The 23,107-nt window shown below is 43.0% G+C and overlaps 1 protein-coding gene across 1 annotated transcript in view; it reads right to left on the bottom strand.

Annotated features, from left to right (window-relative positions):
* Positions 1–5,255: 5,255 nt before the first annotated feature.
* PSMF1 (proteasome inhibitor subunit 1) overlaps positions 5,256–23,107 on the bottom strand; it is a 40,779-nt gene continuing 22,927 nt past the window's right edge. Inside the window, exons 5-7 of the mRNA XM_040247645.1 lie at positions 7,585–7,638; positions 6,211–6,369; positions 5,256–5,687 (exon numbers count right to left, since the gene is read on the bottom strand). Of these exons, the coding sequence (XP_040103579.1) occupies positions 5,636–5,687; positions 6,211–6,369; positions 7,585–7,638 (265 nt within the window). The 3' untranslated portion in view covers positions 5,256–5,635. The remainder of the gene's footprint in view (positions 5,688–6,210; positions 6,370–7,584; positions 7,639–23,107) is intronic.

Here is a 23,107-nt window from a genome sequence, read left to right as displayed (position 1 = left end):
AATACTGGAGTGGGTAGCTGCTCCTTTCTCCAGGGGATCTTCCCAACCCAGGAATTGAATCCAGGTCTCTTGCATTGCAGGTGGATTCTTTACGATCTGAGCCACCAGGGAAGCTCTCTTGTCCATGAACCCCCAGTCTTATCTACCCATATGGCTTCAGTAATGATAGCTGGTACCCACGGAGCTCCTGCTATCTGTTTGTAAGACACATTATTTGGTTGGGTCCTGCAACAATCCTGAAGGTAGATATGATGCTCATTTTGCAGATAAAGTCAAACACCAGCAAAGGGATGACCGGGAGTCGTAACTACTCCTGCTTGATTCCAAGAACCCTGCTTGCCTTCTTGAGCAAATTACTGAAACTTCCCAAACCCTCTTTTTCTGGCCTGGAAAAAATGGGGATAGTATTTCCTTATATTAGATACGATATATGCTATTTTACAAGGGTACACCCATATTTTAAAACATATGAAACAAACACATTTTGAGTGATATGGGAGAAAGGAATGGAGAGGTTACAAGGGGTAACACAGAAAACAGTTAAAACGAGGAGGTTCTTGTATTAGTCATAGTATGTCATCAACCAAGACTGACGATTCTTTTCACCTGCTATCCAGGTAAAGGGAGAAGATATAAGGTTTGTACACTAGAGAGTTTCAGACTTTAAAGTGCACACAAACCACCTGGACAACTTGATAAAGTGCAGATTCTTTTAATAGGCCTGGGTGGGGCCCGAGATTCCCCATTTCTAACAAGTTTCTAGGTGATGCTGCTGGTTTGAGTAGCAAGGATGTGTATAGCCTTCCCTTCCCTTCTCAGGAATTCTCAAACTGGTCAGCCAGATGAATCACTTGAGGAACTTACAAAAAAATGGACTTAAGGGCCCTTCCCTAGTGATCTGGATCCAGGTCTGGGTTTGGGGCCCAAGATGTACTGTGTCCTTCAAGCAAGCATTTCAGGAGAGACTGGGAGGTTTGGGCAAGCTGGAGAAGCCTGGCTGTGGTGCTCATCTCTATCAAGGCTCATGCTATAGGGATGTTAATACACAGGAGACTGGCTTGTCAGACCTCTGTCCCAAACGTGCCTTCCTGGGACAGGCAGGAAAAGGGAAAAAGATCATTTCCCAGGCTCCTTTGCAGCTGTGGTTTAAGAGTTGATGTAGGTTCCGACTATCAGATGCATGCAACCAAGCCTTGCACTTGGAACTGAGGTGAGAGGAAGTGGGGAAGGGGGGGTCAAGGTGGCAGTACAAGGGGCATTTACTTTCTGGCACAGACCCAGGCAGTTGCTGGGTGGCTCTGGGGTTTCCTGATCCCCAGATCAAGACAATGATGTGATCTTGCTGCTGCTGCATCCAAATCTTGTTTCAAAAAGCTAAAGTAGTTTCTGTTTCCTGCAGCCCTCCCTGTCTCTTCTCTTTCAGAACCCCGTCACCCAACACTCACCTTATGTGGCTAGTATGGAACCTGGCCTTTCCCACGGTCATCCAATGTCCGAGGCTGGGCCTTCCACCTCGTACCTGCCACCTAGCCCTGCCACTAGTGGGGCAAACCTCATGTTCAAACCCCTGTCATGGCTGCTCTCTGCGCCCTAGTATCCTTGGTCACCTGGGTCTTGCCACTTCTCTATAGCCACCATCCTCACTGCCTGCCACACTCCTACTTGTGACCTACCCTCTGGGTGAGGCTCAGGGCTTGGCACAGCTGGAGACTTAGGGTATCCCAAGGACAAACGGGCTGGGGGCTTGGATGCCTGCCTTTGAATCTCTCTTTTGGTGCAAAAAGTCAACAGTGGGCCTTAAGAATATAAGTTTTATATCAGAAAAAGAAGAGGATATTTATGTGAGGGATCTTTCATCTCCTTGGTGATGGGACCTGTCTCATTGGAACTGCCCAAAGCAGACAAGAGTACAAGGTGACAGACAGTAACTGCTCCACAGGCTCTTAAGTTTTCTTCTGTGAAGAGGCAAGTGTCAGTAATAGAATGTCATTAATGAGTAGAAAAGGAAGCTATGAAGGAATCTGGATTTCAAAGAATGAGGTTGTTATAGGGCTTGCTACCCGATTTCTAACTGCATGTCAACAGGTAGTAGCCATCCAGCACAGGAATATAAAATGTTTTGAACATAATACCTGCTGGGAGTCAGGGTCTTGAGACCAGTGACTTCACCATGGAGGCTGACAGCTCACGATGAGCAGATAAATACCATGCAGTGAAAAACACAGCCAGCTCTAAGAATCAGGAACGACACAAGGCAAGGAAGAAGAGATGGGGATGAGGAGACTGCCAGAGATGGTACACGTGGTCTATGTCACTTCAAAAGACAAAGATTTAGAACTAGATGTTTATTTTACTTGTAAGCCACTGGGTCAATACAAATTATTTCAAAACAAGCAAAAGTGGTACCATGAATCTCACCAGACCTGGAAAGGTCATGGTAACTTCCCTACAGATAGGACCTTTCTCCTACATCACATCCAGGCCTGAAACTTCCCCAAAACTCAAAATGTAACTCCTCTGTCCCACCAGTCAGTCATTCCCAGGTGGCTATCACCAAAGCCAGAGTCTGCGGCCTCTGTCTTGTTTGACCTAGGTCAGAATTCTTTGTTTTTTTTTAAAATAGAGGACACCACCACAATGAGATACCACTTCACACCCACTAGGATACCTATACACAAGAAGACTAACAAGTACTGGTGAGGAGATGGGAGGAACCAGGCCCCTCACACTCTGCTAATGGGTGTCAATGGCACGGTCACTTTGGGAAATGGTCTGGAAGTTCCTAAAAAATTAAACATAGAGTTACCGTATGAGCCCACCATTCCACTCCAAGAGAACGGAAAACATGACCAAACAAAAACTTGTACATAAATGTTCATAGCAGCCTTATTCATAATAGCCATGAAGTTGGAACAACCTGTCCATCAACTGATAAATGGATAAGGAAAATGTGGAATATTATTCAGCCATTAAAAAAAATGAATTACTGATACACACTACAGCATGGATGGACCCTGCAAACGTTAACTGAAAGAAACCAAACATGAAAGACCACATATTGTGTGATTCCACGTGTAAGAACTGTCCACAATAGGCATATCTTTAGAGACAGAAAGAGATGAGTGGTTACTTGGGGCTGGGAGAAGGGACTGGAGAGTGACTGTTAATGGGTATGAGGTTTCTTTTTTGGATGATGAAATGTGCAGAACTCAGATATGGTGATGGATGCACAACACTGTGAATGTACTAAAAACACTGAATTGTACACTTTAAAAAACATGGACTTTATGCATATGTGAAATGTATCTCAATAAAGCTGTTATTTTTAAAAAGGAGGAACAGGTTATTAAGCGCTGCTATTTCTAGGTTCCACAAAACATACACCTGAATCACTCCCTCTGGCTGCTTGGTGATTACTCATGGCTGGAAGGAGGGAAGTGGCCTAGATACACATCATGTACTGTACTGACAGGCTGACTTGGGAGTTCCTAAAGGTCCCATTCACCTCCCCACACATAACTAAGGCACAGTCTGCGTTCCTCAGTGTCCTTGATGCAAGGAGTCCCACTCAAAAAATGACTGATTCTGCAGATGAATCACTGAAGTTTCTGTTTTCAGAAAACAGTATTATGCTTATGACTGTCCTTTCCACTTTCACTATTAGAAAATCTAAGTGGTGAATTTATTGTTTTAATCTTGTCCTTCCCCTGAATCAGGGTCCTAAAAGTTATCCACTTCCCCTGCTTGTCTGATGTTCCTTTAAATGCTTCTTTTTATAATAAAGGATGCTTTTATGAGCAAATTGCCTCAAGTTCTTTGGTAGAAGGTATGATCCAGCTTCCAAACAAAAACTTCTCACCCATTTGCTGGCTCTTGGGGAAGATGTCCATTGATGACTGCATTTGTAGCTCTGCCTGACCTCTGGGTCTTTTTCCAGAGCAAAATTGTTCTAAAAGCTTTACAGTGGTCTTTTACTAAATCAATGCTTGAAATGCGTCCTGCCAGAAATGCCCAGGAAGCCCTAGCCTCCCCAGCTACACCCAGGTGGCATCTTCGATTGACCCTGCGCATATATGCCTGTCTAATTTACTTGTAACCCACTCTTGGGCACAGCAGACAGGCACTTCCAGGCTATATAGCACGTTAGCAGATGCCTTAGGAAGGCTCTGGTAGACCTCTGCTGCTGCTGCTGCTAAGTTGCTTCAGTCGTGTCCAACTCTGTGCGACCCCATAGACGGCAGCCCACCAGGCTCCCTCGTCCCTCCTCTGCCCACAGATAAATACTATCTCCTAATTTAGAGAAAGGAATCCAAGGAGCTGAAAAATGAAAGGCACCACCCATGGCTGAAATGGTAGCAGTGGAGTGAAAGTGACTAATGCCTTCATCTCTTGCCTCTTAGTCTGGTGCTCTAGGGTGCTCTTTCCACTCCAGCACAGGGGTTCATCACTGACCACGTCTGTCAGGCCTCGGGCTGAAAAGGATCCAGAGAACACCAAAGGTCAGGTGGGCCTGGACACAGGGCACAGGCTTCCAGAGGCTGGGGCTCCCCAGGGGTGGAATGCCTTCCTGGATTGTTTCCTGTATCACCAACTCCTCCATTCACCCTCTCAAACACTGGCTTCCAGAGGCCAGGCTCCCTGCTTGTCCCTAAGTCCAGCACTGTGCTGCTATGCTCATGTTGGGGCCTCACGGTGGGTGAGAGGCACAGAGTTGGAGATTCTGTAGGTAAGCACCACACAAAGCCTTGAACCTTCACTCTTTACCTTTTGCCCCAGTTACTAGGGATCATCATGCACAGAAGCCGACACCAGGATGTTTTAGAACAAGAAAGGCATCTCGGATTTCGCAAGTGGGCACAATGGCCCTGGGAGCAGAAGGTACTTGCATAGGGTCACTCAGTGAAGTTAGTGGTAAAAAAGAGATTAGCCTTTAGCCTTTTTATTCCTCTGTTCGCAAGAGGCCATTGGCCAGGCACGACAGACCCAGAGGACAGGCTCAGACAAGCAGAACTGGAACGTCTTGCCCTTTCCAGAGAGATGCAGTCGTTCTGCAATGCGCCTGGCCTTGTGGAAGTCATCCCTGTGGCCTATGGGGGTTCCAGTCACTCATTTTCATCCATGCAGCCAGACTATCTCAGTGGTATCAGGAGCAAGAGCAAGTCACGAAAGGAAGATGCCTAAGAGAGTCTTTTAGACCCTCAAAGATCCAAACTCTCAAGTCTCATACATGGAAGGAGTTGTGCAGTAAAGAAGAGTGGGAGACCGGCAACATGATTTTTGTATTGACATTTGGTTCTTAATAATAACATCCAAAATGGGTTCTGTTCTTATAGTGATGCAGCTGGAACTGCATCGGGTCAAGGGTGTATGTTGCCGGAGTCTCCCCTGAGAAGTGGAGAGGAGCTGGTGGTGAGACACACACTGATTTCTCTTTGGGACCTATATGCAGCCAGGTGGAGAACTGCAGCAGGTGCCCTGGCTCTGGTAGGGGGTGGAGAGGCAATCCCAGCCGGCCTGCAAACACATGGACAGAGTCCTTTGTCCCCAGCCCGCAAGAAAATGGGTGCTGATGGGGCCCGCGATGGCAGCTCCAGGACAGTGGAGGGAAGGCTGGGACGTTACATTCTTGAGGCCTTCACAGGTACATGTCATCGTAGCCCGGCGGGGGCAGATGGTCTGGGTTAGGTCTGGAATGGAAAGAGGGGCTGGTGAGTTGGGGTGATGAAGAGTCAGGGGCACACAGGTAGACAGGATCCTGAATGGAGGGAGCCTGCCTCCAGAATGATGTGGTGGTTTGTGGAGTTAAAGACCATGTGCTCTAGAGTTGGTCTGAATTCTGATTTTCCCATGTTGGACAAGTTACTTCATCACTCCGGGCCTCGATTTCTGTCTCTGTGAAATATCTATCCACAAGTGCTGACGTAAGAATTCACCGAGTTCCTGGCACATACAAGAAGTCCAGTAAATGAGTAGCAACCCCTCCTGAGTCCTCCTGGAGGGAAGCTGAGAAAGGGAGCCACTGAGTAATGGGAAGCTCATGGACGGCTTCAGGGAGCACCAGGCAGGGGCCTGGAGGAGGCTCCACTCTCTTGGTGGCAAGGCCCGGGACTACTGGCAATTCTGCGGTTGGTGTCAGATGCCTTTATCCTGCAATGCTGAGCTGAGCCGCTATTGGGTCCTACCTCTCAGCATCCCTGAGTGAATACCTACCCAGACGGGCTGGTCCCAATGGGTCCAAAGGGGTCAAAGCGTGCTCCTGGGGGCACAGCGCCTGGAGGAAGCCGGTTTGGGAGTCCTGATGATGGGTCAATAAGTGCTCTTGGGAAGCCAGATCTCAGGGGATCCACAATCATGCCACCTCTCCGACACCTGAGGCAAGAAGGAACGATGAGTAAGCAGGTGTGGCAAGCAGCTGTTGGAGAAGAAGTGAAGGTGATGAGAATGTAGGTAAAAATGATTTGGACACCAACTCTGGATGGCTCACGCAGACGTGCGTGGATGGTTGCCTGAGTGCCAGCAGGAAGTGGGCAAGAGCAAGAACACAAAAAAGCACATCTTTTCTGGCCATCATGGCCTGCGCTTTCAGCTCTACAAGCTCCAGGACCCCACAACACTGAGATCCCTGCCATGTCCTGCAGCCAAGGAGGGGGATGCGATTTGATCAAGAACATGTGCCAGAACTTGTCAAGGTGAATGCAGAACCAAAACAAGGCTCTTCCAGGCACAGCTTTACGTCTAAGGGCTAAAGAATTGAGACAATTTATAATACTAGCATTTCTGTGTGTGTGTGTGTGTGTGTGTGTGTGTGTGTGTGTGGTTTTCTTGAAGGGTCTCTGGGCATTCTATGACTTGATTGTCCAAGTCTGACTCTTGACAGTACCCATCCCTCATGGAGTTCTATGGATCTGACCTTATGGCTCAAACTAGGATGAATAAGAAGGTGATGTTACCCCAAACTTTGAGGTCGAAGTTTGAGCTTAACTTCAGCTCAAGCAAAAGTATTAAGTTAAAAAGTTAAGCTTAATTGTTTAAGCTTAAGACTTACTTTCCCCATTGTCTAAAAATGAAACACTCAAGTTGGGGATACCCTTTGCAGCAGAGCTTAAAATCTAGAAGCACTGAGCAAAGACAGTGCAGTGCATAGCTGAGGCTATATCTCTGTTGGGGACTTCATAAGAACTAACCCAGAGTCTAGTAGGGATCAGTGACCCTCCCTTATCAAGTGAGGTCATGACCTCTGAAGAGCCCTCAACTGACCTCAGGTCTGTAACCCACTTGTGTGTTTTCCAGTCTTCACCTGATAGACCCCCCCGGGGGTATCGTTCCACCAGAAAGCAGGGCCAGAAAACAACAGTGGAACTGCCCACTGGGCTTGCTCAGTTGCTCCCAACATTCAGAGCCCTCTTGCACTGCTCCAGGCATGGCAGAGCAGAACAGTGGCAGTGCTTCCTCAGCCACTCAGCAACAAATGCCTCCTTCACCCCAAAGGGAGACTGATGAAAAGTTCTAAAATTAGAAGATGAGCTGGGGCTGGAAGGCCACGAGACCAAGTCGTGTTGCTGCCAGCTCCCCAGCAGTACTCACCCAAAGGGGTCTAGGTCCTCTCCCCCGACAGCAAACGGGCCCAGGGGATCACACCTGAAACAAACAAGGGACAATTACTGAAAGTTGCAGAGCAGCTTGGTGCCTGGGCTCCCAGAGGTCCAAAGCTGATGCCTGTGGGGACACATATGTACTCTCAGGCATGGAGGCGGGGGAGTCCCTGCCTAAGACCATAACACAAGGGGTATTTCAACATGGTCCTTGGCATAGACTAACACTGAAAACATTACGTATCACAGTAACGTGAAAAGAGCTGGACACAAAGCTAGAAACACGGAGGATTCCTAATAATGTAGAAAGATACAAATATGAACAGTGGGAAACATACATTTTATTTTATTCAAACCTTTCTCAGATTCCTAAAGTCTGTACAAAGAATTAAGAACATTTAGACCAGAAAAATACTATTCTAATCCCAAACCAAAAGCTCGAATTTAAAAGCTTCCAAGGATGGAGTGAGATGGGTGCTCACATACAGCTAGAACTGCTTCTCAACCTTTTTCTCATTACGGCCTCTGCATGAAATGTTAAAAGCAGATACTGTATATCAGTTTATGCACTGGAAACCACTGGATAGCCACAACATTTCTAAGGTTTTTCCCACCCCCCACCAAGAACCAATTTTTCCCCACACTGAGACTCCAGGAGCCAGAAGCATAAATTAGTGCATGCTTTGTGGAAACCAAGTTTATACTAACACACACACAGACACACACACACAACGTAACTGCCTCTCAAAAGCCTTTTGTATCTTTACATTTCATGGTCTGATAATTTTATGCCTCGGTATCCATCATAAGGGATTCCATGTGGCTCAATGGTCAAGAATCTGCGGCCAATGTAACGAGGATGGGGAAGATCCCCTAGAGAAGGAAATGGCAACCCACTCCAGTATTCTCGTCTGGGAAATCCCAGGAGAGAGGAGTCTGGTGGGCTACAGGCCATGGGGTCACAAAAGAGTCACACATGGCTTAGTGACTCAACAACAAATCCATCTTAAAGAAATTCAAATATCATCATACAGACTTTAACCAAGGGCACTGGATTGGTTACAAATGGGGACCAGTCAGGTAGATCATGGAGCCATGGGAACAAATGTTCCTAGAATGTTTAAAAATGATGTGGAAAAGTGTTTATGTTCTAGCGTTCTAGTGTAGAGAAAAGGGGATTATCAATAGCCTAGGAAAAATGTGTGTGTGTATAAATAAAACAAGAAAGAAGCATAACTGAAAATAAAAACAGTGACAGTTATACCTGGGTGACATTTCCTCTTTATACTTTCCTGCTTTTTCTGTGAAGGATCTGGCTACGGATATAATGAAACAAAAAAGATCTGGTATTTGAAAGTGTGCTTTGGAATCTACTTGGAGCCCTGGCGAGCAATACACACCTGGCAGTTCTGGGGCATGGCAGACCTCAGAAAAGCCTGGTAAATCGCCGTTAATCGGGGCTTAGAGTAAGAAGCCATTAATTAAAGACCTGGGAAAAAATCCAAAAGTAGGTGCTTCTCCAGTCAGTTCTACCAATGAGCTGGAAAAGACATAGTGATTAGGCGGACATGGTTTCCGAGGGAAGCAATTTTTCCTGATCGAGGTTACTGTTTCCAAGCCATGGTTCATAGAGCTGGCAGTCAAACTTTCAGGTGGCCTCCCAATAACTTGCCTCACTGGCGAGACCAGGTGGTGCAGAGGGCAGGAAGCATTGTATCTGTCTCCACAAGCTGCCCCCTTACAGAGAGCAAACAGAACCAACTGTAACAATGACTTGGAGAAATAAGCCTTGATGCCTCCTGAAACATGGAGCCATCTCTATTTTTCTCTCTGAGGCCATGGAGCATGAGGAGAGAAGAAAAAAAGAACAACAGATAAGAAAGGCAGTTCCCAGGCCCACCCCAACAATTTGGGTACTTCAAATGGTCATGGTATAACCCATAGGCTCATACTCAACACAGTCTAACTGCAACACAAGCACACTTCTGTGAGCTCCTCATATACACATCCAGAATCTATTATAAAATAGTCTTAGTCCTGAAGGTTCTGAATGAGGCTCTCAGGATTAAAAAAAAAAAAAAAAGGTAATCTTGGTACAGTCTCTAGAATCAAGTCCCTAAAACTTCATCTGGTAATCAACTGAAGGAGAGTATGAGTATGCTAAGTCACCTCAGTCATATTTGACTCTGCAACCTATGGGCTATAGTTTGCCAGGCTCCTCTGTCCATGGGATTCTCTAGGCAGGAATACTGGAGTGGGTTGCATGCCCTCTGCTAGGGGATCTTCCCGACCCAGGGACTGAACCCACGTCTCTTATGTCTTTTGCACTGGCAGGCAGATCCTTAAAGCTGAGCCACCTGGGAAACCCCTGAAGAAGAATGCTGACACACTAAATGCTATAGGCACATCTGCCTGGCTGGGCCCACGGGACTGTCTAATGGGATTTGGGGGTGATCCTGACCACACATAACTTCCTCATTCTCTCCTTTGCTCTTAGATAAAAACAACTTGGCTCTCTTGGGCACACAAATCCTGCTGATGCCATTCTTGTGGCTGAGGTGGTCTGGTTAACAGAAAAAACCTGGGGACCCTAGGTGGGGGGCTGCCTGGCTGGTTGGCAAGCATCTGTCACAAAATCTTTGCACCTCAGTCTTTAAAAATGTAAAATCTAAGCAGTAACAGTCACAAAGTCTACTGTGACGGTGAAACGTCGTATAGGACATGAACAGATTTGTTGACAGGAAAAGCCTGGAAGAATGAATAACAGCAGCTGCCGATATTTACTGACAGCTTGCTTTGTGTCAGGCACCATGCTAAATTTAGTTTTTAAGATTTAGTTTTGTGAATAGGTAATGCCTTCACCAGTTTCAAAATTCAAGACAATACACAGATTGAATTCAAAATTCAAAGGCTACATAGATCCATAATCTTGTGCTGAATGTGTTTTGGAATTCAGAATTTTTCATATTTTAGAAATATGTGTATACCAAACATATTACTATGTAGCACCCTGTAAACAAAACCCTAAAATTTCTGCAAAATGAATAAGAATTCACATAAAATGAATATATAAGGAACTTCATGCCACTTCAGGTCACGTTTTGCTACCAAAAAAGGTTTGGCACCAATCTTATGGAAAAAAAAAAAAAAAAAAAACAGCAACACTTTTTTTCAGTGGTCTTTTGATTTCAGAGCTGTAGATAAAAGATTCTGGACCTGTACAAATTAAAAAAAAAAAATCTCCCTCTTAGCCCTGTCCTCCAGCCTACCAGGTCTTCCCATAGACAACTACTAACATCAGCTTCTTGTATGTCCTTCCAAAGATACTTTGCATATATGAGCAAATATGCATCTCCTCTACTTTTTAAACAGATGGATGTGCAGAATTCTTTATATACATTACCTTATTTCATCTTTGTAACAGCCCTCTGAGGCCATATACTTATTTTACAAATGAGGAAACTGAGGCTCAAAGTAGCAAAGCCACATAGGTATAAGCAGCCAAGAATGTAAATTTTACACCAGGTTTGCCCAACTTCAAAAGCCATGTTCCTTTAATTGGTATGTTGAGACCATTTACATTTAATGTGATATGTTTAGATTTAGGTCTGCAATTTATACTATTGCTTTTCCAATTGTTCCCTTTTTTTCTTTCTTCTGTTTTCTCTCTTCATAATTCAACAGAAGGGTTACAGTGACAGATTTTATTTTCTTGGGCTCCAAAATCACTGAGGATGGTGACTGCAGTCATGAAATTAAAAGACACTTGCTCCTTGGAAGGAAAGCTATGAAAACCTAGACAATGTATTAAAAAGCAGAGACAATACTTTACTTACAAAGATCCACAGCGTTAAAATTATGGTTTTTCCATTAGTCATCAACAGATGTGAGAGTTGGACCATAAAGGCTAAGCACCAAAGAATTTATGCTTGTGAACTGCAGTGTCAGAGAAGATTCTTGAGAATCCCTTGGACTGCAAGGAGATCAAAACAGTCAATCCTAAAGGAAATCAACCCTGAATATTCACTGGAAGGATGGATACTGAAGTTGAAGCTCCAATACTTTGGCTATCTGATGGGAAGAGCCAACTCTTTGGAAGAAACTCTGATGCTGAGAAAGACTGAAGATGGGGACAGAGGATGAAATGGTTGGATGGCATCACTGACTCAATGCACATGAGTTTGAGCAAACCCCAGGAGATAGTCGAGGACATAGGAGCCTGGCATGGTACAGTCCATGGGGTTGCAAAGAGTTGGACACAACTTAGTGACTGAACAACAACAAATTAAACATATTCTAATTCTCTTGAACTAGAGAACAGCCTATTATAGTTATCTAAACATTTACTATTTTTATTGCTCTTCCTTTATTCCTGATGTTCCAAGTTTCTATTTGACTTCCCTTCCTTTTTGTCTGAAGAACTTTCATTAGCAATTTCTTCTGAGAAAATCTGTTGACTATGAATTCTCTTGCTACTGCTAAGTCGCTTCAGTTGCTTCGACTCTGTGCGACCCCATAGATGGCAGCCCATGAGGCTCCCCCGTCCCTGGGATTCTCCAGGCAAGAACACTGGAGTGCGTTGCCATTTCCTTCTCCAATGCATGAAAGTGGAAAGTGAAAGTGAAGTCACTCAGTTGTGTCCGACTCTTAGCGACCCCATGGACTTCAGCCCACCAGGCTCCTCCGTCCATGGGATTTTCCAGGCAAGAGTGCTGGAGTGGGGTGCCATTGCCTTCTCCAGTATCCTTTATACTAAGAATATCTTAAAATCCTTCAAAAGTAAGATGATGTGTTTGCTGGATATAGAATTCTGGTTCTGACATTTCTTTTTTTCTTCATATTTTAAGAATAATGATCACCTTATTTCTGGTTTACTGATGAGAAATCCACAATCATTCAAATTCTTTTTTTTAATATACATTTATTTATTTTAATTGGAGGTTAATTACTTTACAATATTCTATTGGTTTTGCCATACATCAACATGAATCCGCCACAGGTGTACATGTGTTCCCCCTCCCTTCTCCCTTCCCGTACCATCCCTCTGGGTCATCCCAGTGCACCAGCCCCAAGCATCCAGCATCATGCATCGAACCTGGACTGGTGATTTGTTTCATATATGATATTATACATGTCTCAATGCCATTCTCCCAAACCATTCCACCCTCTCCCTCTCCCATAGAGTCCAAAAGACTGTTCTATACATCTGTGTCTCTTTTGCAAATTCTTATTCCACTATAAGCAACACGCTTCCCTCTGGTTGCTTTCACGACTTTTTTTTTTTTCACTTTTAGCAATGTGATTATGTATGAGCATGGACTTCTTTGGGTTTATCCTGTTTAAGATTTGCTGAGCTTTTAAAATCTGTACGTTTTTAGCCATTATTTTCTTCAAATAATTTTTCTGTACTACACTCTTTCTCTTCTCCTTCTAAGACTCTCATGGTCCCAGTGTTAGATCTTTTATAATTGTCTCAGGTTTCTGAAACTGTTCAAAACATTTTTTCTCTCTGTTGTTCAGATAGGATAATTTCTATTGATCTATTTCAAGTACTTAATATTTCCTCTGTTTTCTCTATTCTGCTGATTCATCCAGTGAAGTTATTTTGATTATTGTATTTTTCATTTTTAAAATTCCCATTTGGTTATTCTTTAAATCTTGTTTCCAAGCTGAGATCGTCTATCATTCCATTTGTTTCAAGACTATTTGCCCTTACTTCTCTGAGCATATTTGTAACAGCTGCTTTATCTGTCAGCTAATTATTCCAACATTTGTGTCACCTTGGAATACTGGCGTCTGTTTTGTCTTTTTGTGAACTAAAATTTTCTTGATTCTTTGTAGTCCCCAAAATTTTTAATATTTTGCTACAAGTTTTAGGAGAATCCTGATATTGTTGTCTTAGCAGGCAATCAACCAGCTGGGTTTGGGATTCAAGCTCAGGTCAGTTCTGTTTGCAAAGCCTTTGTAGTGCTATCTAGTTCTGTATCACATATGTGCTATCCAGTGGTCAGTCTGAGACCTGGCAGTAGGCGATACTACAGTTCTGTTCCCAAAGTTTTTTGTGTGCTAGTTAAGAATCACATCCACTTATGTACATTGTGCAGATAAGGCCTGGAGTCCACAAACTTTACAGAGTTGCTTTCTGAACCCTTCCCTTTCTATGATCTATCACCTTGGTAGAGAAGGAAATGGCAACCCACTCCAGTATTCTTGCTTGGAGAATTCCATGGACAGAGGAGTCCATGGGGTCACAAAGAGTCAGACACAACTGAGTGACTAACACATCTCCTTGGTACCTTCTAGGTCCTTGAGGCTTTCCTTTTGGTCCTCTGGCCAGAAAGCTGGGGCACTACTCACCTTGCTCTGCCATGTACCTCCCCTGACAGTGCCTATGTCCACATACCTGTATCAAGTGGAGGGAGAACAAAGAGAGGATAAAAAGCAGCAGTGGTTCACTTCATACTCTTGAAACAAGTCTTATTGGAAAGGAAGGGTCTTTTCCCTCAGTTTTAAGTGCTTTTGGGCTGTCACATGTTGGGAATTTTTGGAAAGAAGGAAGAAAATACATGGGAGATTTTCTTCCCACCCTAAGCACTAGACCCCATTCTCAGTACTTTAGCCAGTGGAAGACTCTCCTGGAGTGCTCTCTTTCCATGCCAAGATCTAATTCTTCATTTTGGGCTTCCTTGAGTTCATACCACAGGCCAGTTTATTGGTACTTCAGCCTTTGGTCTTCTCTCCCAATGTACCTGCTACTATTTTTCAGCATCCTCAAATAACTGCTCCATGCACTCTGTATAGCTGCAATCAATGGGAGAGTCTCCAGGCTTTTAACTGGTACATACCAGCTGTCTGCTTACCATACCAATATATCTGCTTTGAACACAGCTGCTGGTCTGCACTCATTGGTGACTACCAGGCATGAACACAAAGCTCTCCATCTGCACATCACACTTCTCTGGGAGTGCCGGTGGTGTTTTCACAGTACTTCTGGAGTAGTTACCTGAAGATTTCTCGCCCCTGACCCCTGCCTGATTCGGTTTTCATGGCATTGTTTGAACCACCTAGGCCAGTTCTATTCAAGTTGTTATGTGCACCTGAATCAGAGGGTGAATCTTGCTAAAATGCAGGTTTTAATTCAGAAGATGAGGAATGGGATCTTAGATGTTTCATTTTGTAAAAGCTCCCATGTGATCTGACATTGCTGATCTGGGGACCTCAAATGGCTAGGCTGCTTCCCAGTGGATACAAGTTCAGCTGGGGAATCATGGTGATCAAGGTTTATGTACTTTGCCCTGCCAAACGTGGAAACTCAGGACTGGGAGATGCTGATAATTGTAGACAAGAACCTGTGTACAAGTAGAGCACCAGCTATGTGTTCTGAGCAAGCAGAGCACCACACCTTTCCCTTTCCTAATCCCAAGGATATCCTATGAGTTCAAAGGTGAATGGGAGATTGAGAATGGTTGGAAAATACTGCATTTAGACTATGTGAACTAGATGGAGAAACAGTGTCAGACTTTATGGGCTCCAAAATCACTGCAGATGGTGACTGCAGCCATGAAATTAAAAGACGCTTACTCCTTGGAAGGAAAGTTATGACCAACCTAGATAGCATATTCAAAACTAGAGACATTACTTTGCCAACAAAGGTCCGTCTAGTCAAGGCTATGGTTTTTCCAGTGGTCATGTATGGATATGAGAGTTGGACTGTGAAGAAAGCTGAACGCCGAACAATTGATGCTTTTGAACTGTGGTGTTGGAGATGACTCTCGAGGGTCCCTTGGACTGCAAGGAGATCCAACCAGTCCATTCTAAAGCAGATCAGTCCTGGGTGTTCTTTGGAAGGACTGATGCTAAAGCTGAAACTCCAATACTTTGGCCACTTCATGTGAAGAGTTGACTCATTGGAAAAGACTCTGATACTGGGAGGGATTGGGGGCAGGAGGAGAAGGGGATGACAGAGGATGAGATGGCTGGATGGCATCACTGACTCAATGGATTTGAGTTTGCGTGATGGAGTTGGTGATGGACAGGGAGGCCTGGTGTGCTGCAATTCACGGGGTCGCAAAGAGTTGGATGTGACTGAGTGACTGAAGAAAGATTTTTAAAAGAAAAATATGCATATTTCATACTAAAAAATTTTAAGAAAAATGTTACCCATCATCCGACTCTAACACAATGATTATTTTTGCTATTTCTTTCTAGTCTTTTTATGAGCATATTTTTATATGCTTACATGAAAATTATAAGTACAATTATATCTGTTTTCCTCCATTTGCGTCCTATATTTCTCATGTTGTTTGTCCTTGCTACTAAAACTTTTAATGACCAAACAATATTCACTGAAGTGAAGAAAATCTTTAAAATTCTTCTAATATAGGTATTAGTATTGCTTCTGGTGTGTGTAATTATAAATAATGCTGTAATTAGTAACTTTCATGTTCATGTTTTTTTTCCATGTTAGAAAAAAGTTAACTGTTATCCTTCGCCCATCCGACCAGTGTATGATGGGAACAGACAATTCATTTCTCTGGACAAGAGACAGAAAGCAGTTGTACCCAGGAGCTTCCACTATACCCGATTTAGATGATTTAGAAAGTGAGATCTGGGTCCTTTAAGTAGAAGAGATTTAGACAATATTTTCAGGCTGAGCTGACACAGTAATGGCACAAGAGTCCTCAGAACTCTAGGGAAGGGGTATTGTATTTTGCATTTGGTAAAAATGGCCCCTTCTCAATCTTCCATAACTTTTTAATCCCTAGGATCTGTGAGTGTGATAAGAAATCACTCCTACATTTGTTTTATGGCACAGAGGTCCTCAGAAATGGGGGATTATCTGGGTGGGCTAATCCAATCATATGGACCTTTAAAAGCAGAGAACTTTCTCTGGCTGGTGGCAGAAGAAAAGGTGGAAGGGAAGACTTGAAGCATGAGAAGAATCTGACACACTGCTGTTGGCTTTGAATACGGAGGCAGCCATGTGAGGAGAAATGCAAGAAGTTTAAGGAGATGAGAGAGAGAGGTCTCCAGTCAACAGCCAGCAAGGAATGAAGTAACAACAAAAACTGAATTTGGGTTCAGTTAAGCTTACAAATGTTATAAGGATGATGCCTTCCTAAATAATTAAAAAAAAAAGACTAACTCAAGCAATGAAAAGGATAGGCAAATGACATCAAAATAGAGAGAGAATGCTAATTTTTAGGAAGGCAACTGGGCAATGTGTATCAAAATCTTTAAAAAGAGCCTCAGTCCTTCAGCTCAGTTGAGTTCTGACTCAGTCGTGTCTGACTCCTTTCAACCCCATGGACTGCAGCAAACCAGGCTTCCCTGGCCATCACCATCTCCTGGAGTTTGCTCAAACTCATGTCCATCTAATTGGTGATGCCATCCAACCATCTCATGTTGTCCCCTTCTCCCACCTTCAATCTCTCCCAGCATCAGGGTCTTTTCCGTGAGTCAGCTCTTCCTATCAGGTGGCCAAAGTATTGGAGTTTCAGCTTTAACATCAGTCCTTCCAATGAACACTCAGGACTGATTTCCTTTAGGATGGACTGGTTGGACCTCCTTGCAGTCCAAGGGACTCTCAAGAGCCTTCTCCAGCACCACAGTTCAAAAGCATCAATTCTGTGGCACTCAGCTTTCATTATAGTCCAACTCTCACATCCATACGTGACTATTGGAAAAACCACAGCTTTGACTAGATGGACCTTTGTTGGCAAAGTGATGTCTCTGCTTTTTAATATGCTGTCTAGGTTGGGTCACAGTTATTCTTCCAAGGAGCAAGCGTCTTTTAATTTCATAGCTGCAGTCACAATCTGCAGTGATTTTGGAGCTCCAAAATATACAGTCTGTTACTGTTTCCATGGCATGGGACTGCATGCCATGATCTTCGTTTTTTGAATGTTGAGTTTTAAGCCAACTTTTTCACTCTCCTCTTTCACTTTCATCAAAAGGCTCTTTAGTTCTTCTTCACTTTCTGCCATAAGGGTTGTATCATCTGCGTATCTGAGGTTATTGATGTTCTTCCCAGCCATCTTGATTCCAGCTTGTGCTTCATCTAGCCCAGCATTTCGCATGATGTACTCTGCATATAAGTTAAATAAGCAAGGTGACAATATACAGCCTTAATGTACTCCTTTTCCGATTTGGAACCAGTCTGCTGTTCCATGTCCAGTTTTAACTGTTACTTCTTGACCTGCATACAGACTTCTCAGGAGGCAGGTCAGGTGGTCTGGTATTCCCATCTCTTTAAGAATTTTCCACAGTTTGTTGTCATCCACACAGTCAAAGGCTTTGGCATAGTCAATAAAGCAAATGTTTTTCTGGAATTCTGTTGCTTTTTCGACGATCCAACGGATGTTGGAAATTTGATCGCTGGTTCCTCTGGTTTTTCCAAATCCATCTTGAACCTCTGAAAGTTCAAGGTTCATGCACTGTTGAAACCTGGCTTGGAGAATTTTGAGCATTATTTGGCTAGCATGTGAAATGAGTGCAATTGTGCAGTAGGTTGAACATTCTTTGGCACTGCCTTTCTTTGGGATGAAAACTGACCTTTTCCAGTCCTGTGGCCACTGCTGAGTTTTCCAAATTTGCTGGCATATTGAGTGCAGCACTTTCACAGCATCATCTTTTAGGATTTGAAATAGTTCAACTGGAATTCCATCACCTACACTAGCTTTGTTCATAGTGATGTTTCCTAAGGTCCACTTAACTTCACATTCCAGGATGTCTGGCTCTAGGTGAGTGATCACACCACTGTGGTTATCTTGGTCATGAAGATCTTTTTTGTACAGTTCTTCTGTGTATTCTGGGACTTCCCTGGCGGCTTAGATGGTAAAGCATCTGCCTACAATGCAGGAGACCTGAGTTCGATCCCTGGGTTGGGAAGATCCTTTGGAGAAGGGAATGGTAGCCCATTCCAGTACTCTTGCCTGGAAAATCCCATGGATGGAGGAGCTGGGAGGTTACAGTCCATGGGGTCGCAAGCAGTTGGACATGACTGAACGACTTAACTATCACTTTCTGTGTATTCTTGCCACCTCTTCTTATTATCTTCTCCTTCTGTTAGATCCATGTCATTTCCATCCTTTAGTGTGCCCATCTTTGCATGAAATGTTCCCTTGGTATCTCTAATTTTCTTGAAGAGATCTCTAGTATTTCCCATTCTATTGTTTTCCTCTATTTCTTTGCATTGATCACTGAGGAAGGCTTTCTTACCTCTCCTTGCTATTCTTTGGAACTCTGCATTCAGATGGGTGTATCTTTCCTTTTCTCCTTTGCCTTTAGCTTCTCTTCTTTTCTCAGATATTTGTAAGGTCTCCTCAAATAACCATTTTGCCTTTCTGCATTTCTTTTTCTTGGGGATGGTATTGATCCCTGTCTCCTGTACAATGTTATGAATCTCTGTCCATAGGTCTTCAGGCAGTCTGTCTATCAGATCTAATCCCTTGAATCTATTTGTCACTTCCACTGTATAATCATAAGGGATGTGATTCAGGTCATGCCTGAATGGTCTAGTGGTCTTCCCTACTTTCTTCAATTTCAGTCTGAATTTGGCAATAAGGAGTTCATGATCTGAGCAATAGCCAGCTCTTGGTCTTGTTTTTGTTGACTGTATAGAGTTCTCTATCTTTGGTTGCAAAGAATATAATCAATCTGATTTCGGTATTGACCATCTGGTGATGTCCATGTGTAGAGTCATCTCTTGTGTTGTTGGAAGACGCTATGACCAATGCATTCTCTTGGCAAACTCTGTTACCCTTGGCCCTGCTTCATTCTGTACTCCAAGGCCAAATTTGCCTGTTATTCCAGGCATCTCTTGACTTCCTACTTTTGCATTCCAGTCCCCTATGATGAAAAGGACATCTTTTTTTGGTATTAGTTCCAGAAGGTCTTTCAGGTCTTCATAGAACCATTCACCTTCAGCTTCTTCAGCCTTACTGGTTGGGGCATAGACTTGGATTACTATGATATTGAATGGTTTGCCTTGGAAATGAACAAGAGATCATTTTGTCATTTCTGAGATTGCACTCAAGTACTGCATTTTGGACTCTTTTGTTAATAATGAGGGATACTCCATTTCTTCTAAGGGATTCTTGACCACAGTAGTAGATATAACCATCATCTGAATTAAGCTCTTCCATTTCAGTCCATTTTAATTCTCTGATTCCTAAAATGTCAATGTTCATTCTTGCCATCTCCTGTTTGACCACTTCCAATTTGCCTTGATTCATGGACCTAACATTCCAGGTTCCTATGCAATATTGCTCTTTATAGGTTAGTCCTTAATGTAGTTAATTCTACTGCTGGGAATGCATGCTAAGAAAAATCAGAGCTGTGTTCTAAGTTGCACGAAAAGCATGTTCCCTAAAGCTATGGTAGCCTCAAATTAGAAATGACTTAGGCTAAAAAAAACCTCCTTGCATCATCCTGGTTTTTTCTTCCCATCATTAAGCAACCCATAAGCAAGTCCTGTAAAGTGTTCTTCCAAATATATCCCAGATTATCCTTGTATCTGCCACCATTATTTCTTGCCAGAGTGCCTGTGTCAGCTTCTTACCTGATCTTATTGTTTCTACTCTTGTCCATCTCCAATCCATTCTCTACAAAGGAGCCAGAGGAATTAAAAAAAAAAAAAAGAAATGATATCAAGTCTCTCTCTTGCTAAACACACCTAGTGGCTTCCCACTGCTCCTGATTTTGACCCCAAGGTTCTACACAAACTGTCCTGTGCTTATCTCTACAGAGTCATCTCCTATCCCCATATCTCACCATGTTCCAACCATACCAGCTTTCTCTTTGTTCTTGGAATAATTCAAGCCAAGATAGTTTCTTCTGAAGCAATGGCTGATATAAATGTCAAAAGGAGAAAATACTAAGGGCTGGATCCCACACCAATATTTATGAGCTGTTTCTTTGGGCAAGTTGATTAAACCGTGTCTGTTTTTTTTTTTCCCAAAAAATGGGATAACAAGAGCAGGTACCTCTCCTTCTCTTGCTAATGAAGATTAAGAGAGACTATATTCTATACTTAGTGTATAGAATATACACTATTACTTAGTGTATTATTACTTAGTGTAATAATAGCTTGGCACATAGTAAAGGCTCAATAAATATTAACTATGTAAGTTGACTTCCCTGGTGGCTCAGACAGTAAAGCGTCTGTCTACAATGTGGGAGACCCAGGTTCAATCCCTGGGTTGGGAAGATCCCCTGGAGAAGGAAATGGCAATCCACTCCAGGACTACTGCCTGGAAAATCCCATGGACAGAGGAGCCTGGTAGGCTACAGCCCATGGGGTCGCAAAGAGTTGGACACAACTGAGCGACTTCACTTCGATGTAAGTTGTCATTCTAAGTGGGATTCCCTGTGGGGGAAAATGGTTAAAAAGGTCCCAAATGAATCACTTTCTATCCAAAACATTTTGATGGCTCCCATTACCCCAGGATCAAAACCAGCTCCTTAGCACATAAGATCCCTTGTGATGTGGTTCCCACATTCACCTATTCTCCCTTCACACACCAACACAAGTAATATAGAACCCCCTGGTCACTCCCCTGCCTACACACACACACACACACACACACACACACACACACAATGACAAGATGATTTCATAGCCCCATTTGTATCCATTTTTCTCGTGGCCACAAATACCAACTACTCCCAATACTACAGAACTTTTATTAGTCCCTTAAAATTTAGTTCATCATGCATTATCTCAGTGAAGCCCTTCCTGCTATATCCTGTCCCAACTCAACCCTTCAGAATAATCACCCTTCTGTGAGCTTCAACAGACCTGAGACATACTTAATTGTTTTAGAAACACTTATGGTCTGGAATAAAAAGGGCAATCAGCCCTAATCAACTGTGAACTCCTTGAAGGTTGAGTCCCTATCCAATATTCTATTATTATAACACAACTTCTGTTCATGAATGACTGTGGTCAAGTTACTTATACATGAACATCAGTTTCACATAAACTGTAAAAGGGGGGTAGCCCTTACCAATCTCATGGGGTTGAGAGAATTAATTAAAAGAATATGGATGAAATGCCTAGCAATTTCTGCAACAGTTGGCCCTCTATATAGCAGTCATATAAATATTACTGAACCAGCTTTGCCATCCATAGGGGGGAAAAACCAAAAGGCAAGATTACTTCCATTACAATGAAAAGAATGAGGGCAACTATTATTGTATCACAAGTAATGAAACATGAAAATTATTAAGGTGGCACAGGTAGGGGATAATTCTTTTCCAAATATGGTGCTAGATCAACTGGATATCAGTATGGTAAAACATGTATCTATCTCACAATACACATAAAATTAATTTCAAATGGATTATCTTAATGTAAAAGGTAAAACAACAAAGCTTCTAGAGTATATGAGAAATTCTACATGACCATAGATAGGGCAAAATTTTCTCAAACAGGTCAAAAAAGCACCACATATAAAGGGAAGGTATTGATAAATCGAATTACATAAAATATTAAGAATGTTTTAATTAAAAAAAAACACCCTTAACAGAGTGAAAAGGCAAGCTACAGAGGGAAGACATTTGTAGTACATATGTCTGACAAAGGACTAAATCCAGACTATATAAGCAATGTCTACAAATTATAAGAAGACAAGACAATCCAACAAGAAAACAAGCAAAAGATTTGAATAGACTCTTCACAAAAGAGTAAATTCAAATGGGCTTGTAAACATTAAAAAAAAAAGATATTAAAAATGTGGTCCATGGACCCCTGGTGGGTTCCTGCGACACTTCAGAGGATCCATGAGGTCAAAACTATTTCATCTTAAAAATTATCTGCTTTCTTCGCTGTGTTGATATTTTTACTAATGGTACAAAAGCAATGATGAGGACTTCCCTGGTGGCCCAGTGGTTGAGAATCCACATGTCTGTGCAGGGGACAAGGGTTCGATCCCTGATCTAGGAAGATTCCATATGCCTCAGGGCAACTAAACCCGTACGCTGCAACTCCTGATCCTGTATGCCACAACCACTGAAGCCTGCACACTCTAGAGCCCGTACTCTGCAACAAGAGACGCCACTGCAATGAGAAGCCTGTGCATAGCAAGGAAGAGCAGACCTCGCCACAACTAGAGAAAGCCCACTCGCAGCAACTAAAACCCAGTGCAGCCAAAAATAAACAAAAACACAAAATCAAAAGCATCAGTGAGTAGCAGTCATGGTAATCTGACTCACCAGCCACTCCAACTACACCCACCCCATCCATTTTCCCATCAAAATGTCCTTAAAGAAGTGGTAAAAATTACCAAGTGTTCTAAAGTCTCAATCTCTGACTATACTTCTTTTTAATATTCTGTGTGATGAAACAGGAAATATTCATAAAGCACTTTTGTTGCATGTAGAAATACAATGGCTGTCTCAAAGAGAAACTTGTGCAGCTAAGCTGCTAGTTAAAGTAGCCATTTTTTTCATGGAAAACTATTTTTACATAAAATGGCAAACCAAGGTTATTCAGATTGAGCTACACAGTAGAC

The sequence above is a fragment of the Oryx dammah genome, unplaced genomic scaffold (genome assembly GCF_014754425.2).
Source record: "Oryx dammah isolate SB20612 unplaced genomic scaffold, SCBI_Odam_1.1 HiC_scaffold_10, whole genome shotgun sequence".
NCBI classification, from domain to species: domain Eukaryota; kingdom Metazoa; phylum Chordata; class Mammalia; order Artiodactyla; family Bovidae; genus Oryx; species Oryx dammah.
This window is presented reverse-complemented; position numbering and strand designations above follow the sequence as displayed.